Source organism: Trichechus manatus, unplaced genomic scaffold, assembly GCF_000243295.1.
Source record: "Trichechus manatus latirostris isolate Lorelei unplaced genomic scaffold, TriManLat1.0 scaffold00131, whole genome shotgun sequence".
NCBI classification, from domain to species: Eukaryota; Metazoa; Chordata; class Mammalia; order Sirenia; family Trichechidae; genus Trichechus; species Trichechus manatus.
This window is the reverse complement of record NW_004444067.1, coordinates 1,034,428-1,046,193: the sequence shown is the minus strand read 5'-3', so window position 1 is coordinate 1,046,193 and position 11,766 is coordinate 1,034,428. Positions and strand designations below refer to the sequence as shown.

The 11,766-nt window shown below is 53.6% G+C and overlaps 1 protein-coding gene across 1 annotated transcript in view; it reads left to right on the top strand.

Annotated features, from left to right (window-relative positions):
- Positions 1-11,766, top strand: part of PITPNM2 (phosphatidylinositol transfer protein membrane associated 2) — a 100,519-nt gene that overhangs the window by 66,334 nt on the left and 22,419 nt on the right. Inside the window, exons 3-4 of the mRNA XM_023739300.1 lie at positions 4,055-4,227; positions 10,625-10,839. Coding sequence (XP_023595068.1) covers positions 4,150-4,227; positions 10,625-10,839 — 293 coding nt within the window. The 5' untranslated portion in view covers positions 4,055-4,149. The remainder of the gene's footprint in view (positions 1-4,054; positions 4,228-10,624; positions 10,840-11,766) is intronic.

Sequence of the window (11,766 nt, the reverse complement as noted above, 5' to 3'; positions counted from 1 at the left end):
TGTTTTCTTTATGTTGAAGTGTAATCCATACTGAAGGCTGTAGTCTTTGATCTTCATCAGTAAGTGCTTCAAGTCCTCTTCACTTCCAGCAAGCAAGGTTGTGTCATCTGTATAACGCAGGTTGTTAATGAGTCTTCCTCAAATCCTGACACTGCGTTCTTCTTCATGTAGTCCAGCTTCTTGGATTATTTGTTCAGCATACAGATTGAATAAGTATGGTGAAAGCATACAACCCTGACACACATCTTTCCTGATTGTAAACCACCCAGTATCCCCTTTTTCTGTTTGAACAACTGCCTCTTGGTCTATGTACAGGTTCCTCATGAGCACAATTAAGTGTTTTGGAATTTCTACTGTTCCCAGTCTTGTCCATAATTTGTTATGATCCACATAGTTGAATGCCTTTGCATAGTCAATAAAACACAGGTAAACATCTTTCTGGTATTCTCTGCTTTCAGCCAAGATCCAGCTGATACCAGCAATGATATCACTCCTTCCACATCCTCTTCTGAATCCAGCTTGAATTTCTGGCAGTTCCCTGTCTATGTACTGCTGCAACCACTTTTGAATTATCTTCAGCAAAATTTTACTTGCGTATGATACTAATGACATTGTTCGATAACTTCCACATTCTATTGAATCCCCTTACTTTGAAATGGGCATAAATATGGATCTCTTCCAGTCAGTTGGCCAGGAAGCTGTCTTCCAAATTTCTTGGCAAAAATAAGTGAGCACCTCCAGCGCTGCATTAGTTTGTTGACACATCTCAGTTGGTATTCCCGTCAATTCCTGAAGCCTTGTTTTTTGACAATGCCTTCAGTGCAACTTGGACTTCTTCCTTCAGTACCATCGGTTCTTGATTATATGCTACCTCCTGAAATAGACGAACATTGACCAATTCTTTCTGGTACAGTGACTGTGTACATTCCTTCCATTTTCTTTTGATGCTTCCTGCATCATTCAGTATTTTGCCCATAGAATCCTTAAAAATTGCAATTCCAGGCTTGAATTTTTTTCTTCAGTTCTTTTAGCTTGAGAAATGCCAAGTGGTCTTCTCTTTTGGTTTTCTAACTCCAGGTTTTTGCACATTTCATTATAATACTTTACTTTGTCTTCTAGAGCTGCCCTTTGAAATCTTCTGTTCAGTTCTTTTACTTCATCATTTCTTCCATTCGCTTTAGCTGCTCTACATTCAAAAGCAAGTTTCATTTCTTCCATTCGCTTTAGCTGCTCTACATTCAAAAGCAAGTTTCAGAGTCTCTTCTGACATCCGTTTTGGTCTTTTCTTTCTTTCCTGTCTTTTTAATGACCTTTTGCTTTCTTCATGTATTACGTCCTTGGTGTTATCTCACAACTTGTCTGGTCTTTGGTCATTTGTGTTCAATGTGTCAAATCTTTTCTTGAGATGGTCTCTAAATTCAGGTGGTATATACTCAAGATCATATTCTGGCTCTTGTGAACTTGTTTTAATTTTCTTCAGCTTCAGCTTGAACTTGCATATGAGCAATTGATGCCCTGTTCTGCAGTCGGCCCCTGGCCTTGTTCTGACTGATAATATTCAGCTTCTCCATTGTCTCTTTCCACAGATGTAGTCGATTTGATTCCTGTGCATTCCATCTGGTGAGGTCTATGTGTATAGTCTCCATTTATGTTGTTGAGAAAAGGTATTTGCAATGAATAAGTCTTTGGTCTTGCAAAATTTTATCATGCAATCTCTGGCATGCTTCCCATCACCAAAGCTCTATTTTCAAACTACCGATCCTTCTTCTTTGTTTCCAACTTTCACATTCCAATCACCAGTAATTATCAGTGCATCTTGATCACATGTTTGATCAATTTCAGAGTGCAGAAGTTGGTAAAAATCTTCAATTTCCTCATCTTTGTCCTTAGTGGTTGGTGTGTAAATTTGAATAATAGTCGTATTAACTGGTCTTCCTTGTAGGCGTATGGATATGATCCTATCACTGACAGCATTGTACTTCAGGATAGATCTGGAAATGTTCTTTTTGACCATGAACGCAACATCCTTCCTCCTCAATTTGTTGTTCCACACATAGTAGACCATACGATGGTCTGATTCAAAATGGCCAGTACCAGTCCATTTCAGCTCACTAATGCCTAGGAGAGTTATCTTTATGTGTTCCATTTCATTTTCGACTTCCAGTTTTCCTAGATTCATACTTTGTACATTCCACGTTCCAAATATTAATGGATGTTTGCAGCTGTTTCTTCTCATCTTGAGTTGTGCCACATCAGCAGATGAAGTTCCGGAAAGCTTGACTCCATCCATGTCATTAAGGTGGACTCTGCTTTGAGGAGGCAGCTCTTCCCCAGTATTTTGAGTGCCTTCCAACCTGAGGGTCTCATCTTCCGACACCATACCAGACAATGTGCTGCTGCTATTCATAAGATTTTCACTGGCCAATTTTTTCAGAATTAGATCCCCAGCTCCTTCTTCCTAGTCTGTCTTAGTCTGAAACTTTGCTGAAAGCTGTCCACAATTGGTATCCCTCCTGGTATTTGAAATACCAGCGGCATAGCTTCCAGCATCACAGCGACATGCAAAGCCACCACAGTGTGACAGACTGAGAGTGGTGGTGGTCTTGTTAGGCATCCAGTAATGTTTCAGAGCAGGTGATGCTTCTGTGCTGCCTTGGGGAAGCTGCCTGATGGCCCAGCCCTCGGTCTTCCACCCCTGAGCATATGTCCCAGCCTCTGGTCACCGTGAGTCCTCACAGGTTCCTCCTGCAGTCCCCAGAGTGATCTTTCTAAACTACTATCCCAATTCTGCCCCTACCCATGTTGGAAACTTACACTCAGCTTCCAGGGGATAGGTCTCTGGAGGTTACCAAATGGTATTTGCAGCAGAGCCTCCTTTCTCTAGGACACGGATGATTCCAGGTTATTTCACATGGAGAGGGTGCCCCCTTTGAGCACCAAGTCTGCTTGACTGTTGATTTTGATTGGTTTAGGTGCAAGTCTTCATCGGATGTGTTCTATAGTTTGCCCTCTTAAGCGATATACTGTGAGTGCATTGGTTATAGTCTGTATCCCTTCTGTCTCCAAGATCTGGCCCAGTGTCAGCAATACCCATTACCCACTGCCGTCAAGTTGATTCCAACCCATAGCGATCCTATAGGACAGAGTAGAACTGCCCCATAGAGTTTCCAAGGCTGTAATCTTTATGGAAGCAGACCGCCACATCTTTCACCTGTGGAGTGGTTGGTGGGTTTGAATGTCAGCAACAGATCAAAAAAACCAAAACCACACCAGTTGCTGTCAAGTCGATTTCAACTCATGGCGACCCCGTGTGTGCAGAGTAGAACTACTCTATAGGATTTTCAATGGCTGCAATGTTTTGGAAACAGATCGGCCAGGTTCTTCCGGGGCACCTCTGGGTGGGTTCAAATGTACAACTTTTATATTACTCGTTGAATGAATGTTTAACTGTTTGTGCCACCCAGAGACAGAGCTCACCCCTAAGACCCCCCCTTGTGGATCATGCAGCAGACATGCCATCTGTACAGAGTGACCAGGGCAGAACTTCTCGTCCCTGTGCTGAAGGGTCCCTGGCTGCGGGTCTGTAGACTTCTTGTGTCTGTTTTTCATAGTTTTCTTTGTCTGCCTCTTGCCCGTGACCTGCCATCGGTACTTGCATCAGCTGAGTGCCTGCCTCTAGCCACTGTCCTGCAGCGTGCTGTGGGGGTGGAAACTGAGGCCAAGCGCCTTAGCACTGTGAGTAAAACAAGAGCATGGAGCTCTTCCGCTTAGGAGAAGGTTGCCCTCACACAGCCCAGCCGTGCTGGTAGGCTAAGAGTTCCACACCTCACCAGCTGGTCAGAGGTTTACCCACGCCCTTTACCTGGCCCTTCTGGCTGCTCTGTAAGATTGCTTAGCAAACAAGGACAGGGGAGGCCGGAAGATGAAGGAACTTGCTCAAGGCCATACCCTTGGCTCCTTGTGCAGCCAAGACCAGGATTCTCGCCTCAGGTCTGTGCCACTGTCTCCAACGGCCTTCATAGGTGGTGACCATCCTGTCCTCCTCTCTCCCCAGGGGTCCTCGGTGAGTGTTGTCATGGTGATTTAAGGAACCTCACCTAGAAGTCCCCAGCTTGCAGTTCCCATCAACGGGAAGGCGTGGTCTCCAAGATGATCATAAAGGAATACCGGATCCCTCTGCCAATGACCGTGGAAGAGTACCGCATCGCCCAGCTGTACATGATCCAGGTGGGTTCCCACCTGCACGGGGCCAGCCCAGGCCTCCTGACAAATGTCTCAGTGGCACTGGGGGTCTGGCTTCCAAGCCCGGTGCAGGCACAGAGCTAGCCAGCCCTGTGGCTATTCACGGCATCCGAGGTTTCTACCAGCACTAACTGTGCTCCCAGCACACCCAATACTAACACTTCCTTACATTTAACACACCCGCAGTGGTGATCCCGATGTTATCGCATGTGACGGACGGGCAGGTGTGAGGCCTGAGAAGGTGAAGGTCATGTCCAAGGTCGCACGGCCTATCTCCCAGGTCTCAGGTCCTGCCTTCCTCAGTACCCTGCCCTGCCAGCAGACGGCACTGTCAGACTCATGCTAGTTGTCAGAGTCACAGGTTCACTTGATGACAGGATAAGAACATCCCCAGTCCTGAGATGATGCTGGCCCCCCACTCGGGCCTGACGAGCCGAGGGCACGGGATGCGGTTGTTAGTGGCCCAGACGTGACCACACTCCCTCTCGAGGGTCCTGGCCCAGCCCCGTGCCGAGCCTCATGCCCAGCCCTGTGCCCAGCCCGACAGCTCTCTTCCAAGATGAGGGGCTCAGGCCTCCACACTGATTACATCCTGGCTGTAGCCTGGCCCTGGCCTGGCTCTGGCCCTCCGGAGCCCTTCATTGCCTCTAGGCCTGCTCCCTGGTGGGCTGCCCTGGTGTGGCCTCTCTCTGCGCCCCCCACATCAGACATCCTATCAGTTGTCAGTGCAGGGGAGGACCCTGGCCAGCAGGCCCCCACCTCCCATCACCACATTTGCCTGATGGCTTCCATCCCTTCAACCCAGTTAGGGGACTTAGTGACAACCTCCTGCAGAGCCCTGGCCGCCTGGTCCTGTCTGGGCAGCCCTCGAAGAAGCTGCCGGGGGTTCCACCAGGCTCCCCCACCTGGGAGGCCTGGCTGGGAAGCAAGCAGGAGGGGGCTTGGCCTCTCCAAGGGCTGTTTGCTCTGAGCAGCTTCAGAAGCGCCACTCAGTTCCCTCTTGAACCACTTACCCCTGAATTATTCCTAGAGAGCGAGAGGGAGGCAGACTGGAAGTGCCTGGCCCTGAGCACTCAGGAAATCATACAGCCACTTCCAGGAGCAGGCTGTTCTGTGGTACAGCTGTGTGTCCTGCACTGGTTGGCCCTGCCCAGCCAAGGCACCCCAGCTCCACTGGGCTCCCAGGGCGAGAGGCAGCAGGGCTCCAACAATGGTCCTTTCTCTCCTGGGGCGGCTGCAAGCTTCACTAGACCATTTCCTCCCCTCTGATGCTGGGCTCCAGAAAAATCCAGCCATTTCCACGTCCTCTTTTGAGTGTTTTTAAAACTCACCTCTGTACCACCAGTGAATGTAGATTTTTAAGAATCCACAGCCTTCTGGGAGACCCTTGGGCCACCCCTCAGCACAGTCTGGGCCCAGGCAGTCACATCTCCCTGAGTCCTTAGGGCCCCCGCCCACCTTCCAGCCCTGCTGAGGTCAGGGGACAGCACCCTACCCTGCTCTCACAGTGTGAGCACCCTGGCTTTGCTGCCCCCTTGGTGAGGCCCCTGTGGAGGCAAGGCAGACAGATGGGACTTCCTCCAATCTGGAAGCAGTGCTCTCTGCACTGGGGCCTTAGGCCTCTGTGGTTGGGGGTTTCTGACAGAGAATCTAGGTGATCACAGCATGGCCTCCCGTCCATCTCCCCACCTCACAAACCCTGGGCTTTTGCTGACTCCCCTGTAGCAAGTGGGGCTCCCCCACTGAACCCGAGTCACTCGGCGCTCTGCTGAGTGATGGTCTGTGTGTCTGCCCCTACAGGGCTGTGGCTGTGTGTGTGTCTGTGTCTGTGTGTGTGTGTGTGTCTGTGTGTGTGTCTGTGTGTGTGTGTGTGTGTGTGTGTGTGTGTGTGTGTGTGTTCATCCCAGGCCCCGGCTACTGTTGTCCTCCCCACCTCCTGCCCCCCATGCACTCATGGCCCTGAGGGGCGTGATGCATCTCTCCACTGCTCTTGATGACAGGGCAGCACCTTCCTCTAAGACCAGGTCCCCTGTAGTGTGTTGTTGAGAGTAGGCTTTGGGGTCAGAGTGACCCTGGCTTAAGAGGTCTAGCTGTGCCTTTTGCTAGTGAAGGGATGGTGAACAAGTGACTGAGCCTCTCTGAGCCTCCGTTTCTTTGTCTGTCACATAAGCAAGCCCTCATAGAGCATCTGCCCAGAAGGGCTCTTATAGGCCAGTTTCCCGTTTTACAGATGGGGAAACTGAGGCCGGCAGAGCCGGGGTCAGAACTCAGACTCCGTGGCTCCCAGCCAGTACCCAGGCAGCCTCAAAGGCCCTGGAGAGTGCTGGGGCTCCTGAGGGTGCTTGGGGAAAGGTGCTGCCCAGCCTCAGAGGTGGGAATTGCAGGGGTGGAGGTGATAACTTGGGGGGGCACCTTGTGTGTGAGCCCAAGGAGCTGCTAGACGGTGAGGAGGCAGTGTTTCGAGGAAATCGCCACCTTGGTGGAGGTGCAGAGGGGGGGACTGCTGAGTGTTTTCCCCTTGTCCACCCCCTGAGCCTCCTCCCAGCAGCCTTGCTCCCCCTGCAGGGAAGTGCCTGAGAAGCCGCCTGAGTAGGGCTGAGGGCAGAGCAGCAGGGGGCGTGGGGAGGGGCCCTAAGCTCAAGCCATCACCTGGCCCTTCCTGTCCCCGAGACACCCACTGAGCGTCAGCCTATACTGAGATGTTGCCGCTCCGGGAGTGCCCCTCTCTGTCCCCATGCCTCCAGCCTCCAGCGCTCGCCTGCCGCACCTCTGTCTGCCCGCAGGCGGGACCTACTGGCTTCTGCAGGGACCAATCTCTGTCATGGCCGTGGTCACACAGGGCACACGTGTCAGAGCTCGTCACATTCAATGTGTGCAGTGTGTCGTGTGTCAGTTATACCTGAATAACACTGTCTTTGTTACCGTGTGCTGCTGTAACAAACATACCACAAGTGGTGGCTTTACAGAACAGAAATCTGTTTGCTCACAGTTCAGGAGGTGAGAAGTCCAGATTCAGGGTGTGGCTTCAGGGGGAGGTCCTTTTTGTCGGCGGCCCCAGGCATTCTTGGGAGTTCTTGGCATCTGCCTCCCCCACGTGTGTCTCTGTGTCTATTCCGCTGTTTTTTATAATTCAGAAGTGATTAGGTTTAGGACTCACTGTCCTCTGGTATGACCTCATTAACATAACAAAAGAAGCCCCCTATTTCCAAACAGGGTCGTATTTACAGGTACAGGGATTAGGACTTCAACACATATTTTGGGTGAACACAATTTAATCCATAACAAAAAGTTAAATTCACCAATCCCTCTGTGCCCTCCTTTGTGCTGAGGGCTGGGGATGGAGTTGATCGACAAACACCTGATATTCTCCAGGAGCACTCCTGGGGACACACAGGGTCTGCAGCCACCTTACAGCAAGCACGGAGTGGGGGATGGGCTTCCCACAGAGTCGGACGCGCTCCAGCCTGCGTTCTACCCTGGGCTTTAGGTGGCCAGGCCTTCAGTGGGGAGGACATGTCCCATCTCTGCCACTGACCGGCTGTGCTTTGAGCGGGCACAGGCCTCCTCTGCGAACCAGCCGCCCACTCTGTGAGGTTGCTCTAAGCACTGAGTGAGCCCGAGTGGAAGTGCCCAGCCCGGTGCCTGTCCAAGGCTCAGTCTCTGTGCTGTGAAGGGTTAACAAACAGGAGGTGGGAACAAGAGGGGCCGTCCACTCACCAGGCGGCATGGCCAGGACCCTGGACAGCTCTGAGGCGGTTGGGATGGGGCACTGTGCCCTCTAGCTCCATCCGCTGCAGGCTTGCCAACAACCTGGTAGTCCCCCTGCCCTGCCCCGCCACACCTGGAGCCTCCTGTTTTTGAAGAGCTGGCCACCTTGGGTCTTTGCTTTCTCCACACCAGCCCCATGGTGGTGCGGCCTCTTCCGGGCAGCCCCCAGGTCCTGGGCAAGGAGTGGGCCGTCCTCCAGCCTGTTCGGGCAGAGCGGTAGGGGGTCAGGTCAGCCTGCCCCAGGGTGTGCATGCTCCGGGGAGCCAGGCCTGTCTGCTGTGGGACCGCTGGCTCTGTGAGGTGCCAAGGAATCACCAGCAGGAGTGAGGGGTGACTCCATGTCGGGAAGAGCTGGCTCCTCTGTGATATGACGGAGAATTGCTGCGGGACCACAAGGAACCTCCCCACTTGGGTGCCTTCTGTTTGGGGACGGCTGGCTGCCTTTTGCAATGCCAGCTTTACAGTATGGGGATGCACCCAAGATCAGAGGGGACTGGTGACATTTAGTCATTCAACCAAGCTCACCTAGGCTCTGTGTGGAGAGCCTCTGGGGTCAGGCTAGGTGCCACTGGCTTGTTGCATGCTGACCATGACCTTCGCGTCCCCTAAGCAGCCCACCGCATCCATCTCCCGTGAGCAACTACAGCTGTCACCACCGCTGGTGATGATGGAGACTGGGTGCAGGAGCCCTAGACACAGCACCTGATGTCATCCTCATGGGGACCTTTAGATGACCGCTGTCCTGGGGTGTTCATCCGTGCCTTACAGATGGGAACTTGAGTCTCAGACATGCCAAGGAACTTGCCCACGGGCGCACAGCGGGCCCCCGAATCAGGCTGTGTCCTGACATGTGGCCTTGTCCTCGTCCATGCTCTGTAGCTGGAGTGGAAGGCTTTGAGATCACCTAGTCCACCTGTCTTTTACCTTCTGTGAAGTCACAACTGTTACTATTGGAGCAGAGACGCCCCCCTCCTCACCTCATCTGACCCTAAAGCCTGAGCTTTCTCCACTACACAGCTCTACCGCCCACCCCACCCCCCACAGGCGCACCTGAAGTCCCCTGGTGGGTGACGAGTTAGGGTTGGTGTGCTCAGCCCACCCGCAGAGTCAGGCAGAGTCAGTCGCAGGCTGTGGAATGTGGTGTTTAAGGAAGGCTCCTGTTGGAGGGAAGGGGCTGGGTGGGAGACGGTGAGAACTCCTGATAGCACAGAGCTCACCTTTTGGGCCCATGTGGAACATCAGGACGGTGCTACCGTTTGCCAGATGGGCAGGCTCAATCTCAGGAGTTGGTCATGGGTGCCGCCCAGCTGGGACAGATGGAGGACTCAGGTAGAGGTCTGCCTGGGTGGCCAGGGTGTAAGGACCCCTGCCTTGACTCCCTCTAGCATCCCCTGTCCTTTCTCTGTCCTGGCCGGCATCCCACCTCAGCCCAGAGAGACCCCAGACCTACACATTCTTCTCATCTTTGTTCTGAAGGGACTCAGCCGCTCTGAGCCAGGGAGGCATGACTCATCTCATACCTAGAGAGGGTCACGGCCCCGCTGTCAGGCAGCAGGAAGAGGTGGGGACGTTGGCAGCAGGGCTGTGCCATTGGGAGTGCCTCTCTGTGCACACGCATCTGTGGATGTGCGTGGGTGTGTGTGCGTGAGTGTGGGTGTGTGAGCACATGGAGGTGTGTGCCTGTGTGTGTCTTAGGGCATGTGCATGGGTGTGTAAGCATGGGTGTATTGTGTGTGGGTGTGTATGCATGGGTGTGTCGTGTGTGGGTACGTGGGTGGGTGTTTTGTGTGGGTGGGTGTGCATGAATGTGTTGCCTGTGAGTGTGGGTATGTGGGGGGATATCGTGTGGGGATGTGTTTAATGTGGGGGTGTGTGCGTGTGGGTGTGCACATGTGTGAATGAGTCTGCGTTCACCTGCTGTTCAGGAAGCTGACCGAAGATGGCCTTGGCGATGATGTCATGTCACCATGGGAACAGATGCTGAGCATAAAGTCACCAGCACCTCAGACGCGTAGTTTTCCACATGAGCAGAAACCTGAGCTTTTGGCGACTGCAAAGGCAGGTTGTGGCAGAACCACTGAGAGATGACCTAGGTGTCATATCTCAGATGCTGCCACCCAGGCCCCCTCCCACTTCCCGCACTTGGTCTCTCTTAAATCTTAGCACGAGAGGCAGGACGTGGTTTTGTTTGTTTTGTTAGATAGCAGCTTTCTTGAGATACAAGTCACATACCGTGAATTCACCCATTTAGAGTGCACGGCTCAGCCACCTCAGTCTTGGAAGATCAGAGCTGTGCAGCCATCACTGCAGTCATTTTAGAACATCTTCATCACCCTGCAAAGAAGTCTGTTCGGACAGGAGTCGTGGCTTGAGGCATCGGGGGGAAGCTTGTGATGCTGGAGCCAGAGATCTATGGCCCTTTCAGGCTCCCATACAAGGCCTGGGGGGCCCGCGGAGCCTGGGCCTGAACAGGGTCCCAAGAAGGACTTGGAGAAGCGGCCACATGGGCCAAAGCCCTTCCCCTCCCCCAGCCCCCTTCTGTGAGCCCCTTCCCCTCTGCAGAGAGCTCTGTGCCTAGCGCCCTCTGGAGACGCCTGGGCTTTTGTCTCCGCAGAAGAAGAGCCGCAACGAGACGTATGGCGAAGGCAGCGGCGTGGAGATCCTGGAGAACCGGCCGTACTCAGACGGCCCTGGCGGCTCCGGGCAGTACACACACAAGGTGTACCACGTGGGCATGCACATCCCTGGCTGGTTCCGCTCCATCCTGCCCAAGGCGGCCCTGCGGGTGGTGGAAGAGTCCTGGAATGCCTACCCATACACCCGGACCAGGTGAGCCGCCCCAGTCCCGGGCACACCCCTACACCCGGACCAGGTGAGCTCCCCCGGTCCTGGGCGTACCCCTATTCCTGGTCCAGGTGAGCCGCCCTGGCCCCGGTGTAGAGTCCCCAGATACCCCCTAAACCTAAACCAGGTGATCCTAGGCTGAGACCCCCTAGGTACACCCCTAGACCTGAACCAGGTGAGCCCCCTGGATCCTGAGCTTGGACCCCCAGACACACTGCTACACCCAGACCAGGGGAACTGCATGAATCCTGGGGCTGGAACCAGTAGGCAGGCCCAGGGGAGCTGAGCCTCTATTCTGGGTGGTACCCTGAAGGTCCCCAGTGTCCCCCTCGAGGCACAGGCAGGAGAGTAAAGGGTACAGCCCTCAATGCCTTCCAGCCCATGCAGGGGAGGAGGCCACCAAGCCATGGGTCAAGGGGGCTGACTGCAAGGCGCCTTTGCCATCCGGGGAAGGCTCGGGATCCACATCACTTTACCGTTCCCCAAGAAAAGGCTGGGACAGGCAGCCTGCTGGGAAGAAGCAGACCAAGTGAGAGTCCCGAGAGGCCAGACAGGATTAGGTCCCCTCGAACCCTGAGACTGTTGGCTTTACAGAATGTTTCCTTCCACTCCCAGTCGAGCAGGGTGCCCTTTGGGTTCTCCCCAGAAGGGGAGTCTTCACTCTGCCTCCCAGGCATTACAGAGCACTGCTGCATGGGAATGGGTGGGGGTCTGCTCCCCGCATGCCTGCCCCACACTGGTTGAGGGCCTGCAGCTGGCCGGGGCATTCGCTGAGCTCTCCCTGTCCCAGCGGCCACTTTCCCATCTGGCTTTGGCAGCGGGGGCACGTCACATTGAGGACAGGGACAGATTCAGCACTGTCACTTGTGGGCACTTGTATATTCTGTGTTCTGGCTTGCACATGGGATGTGA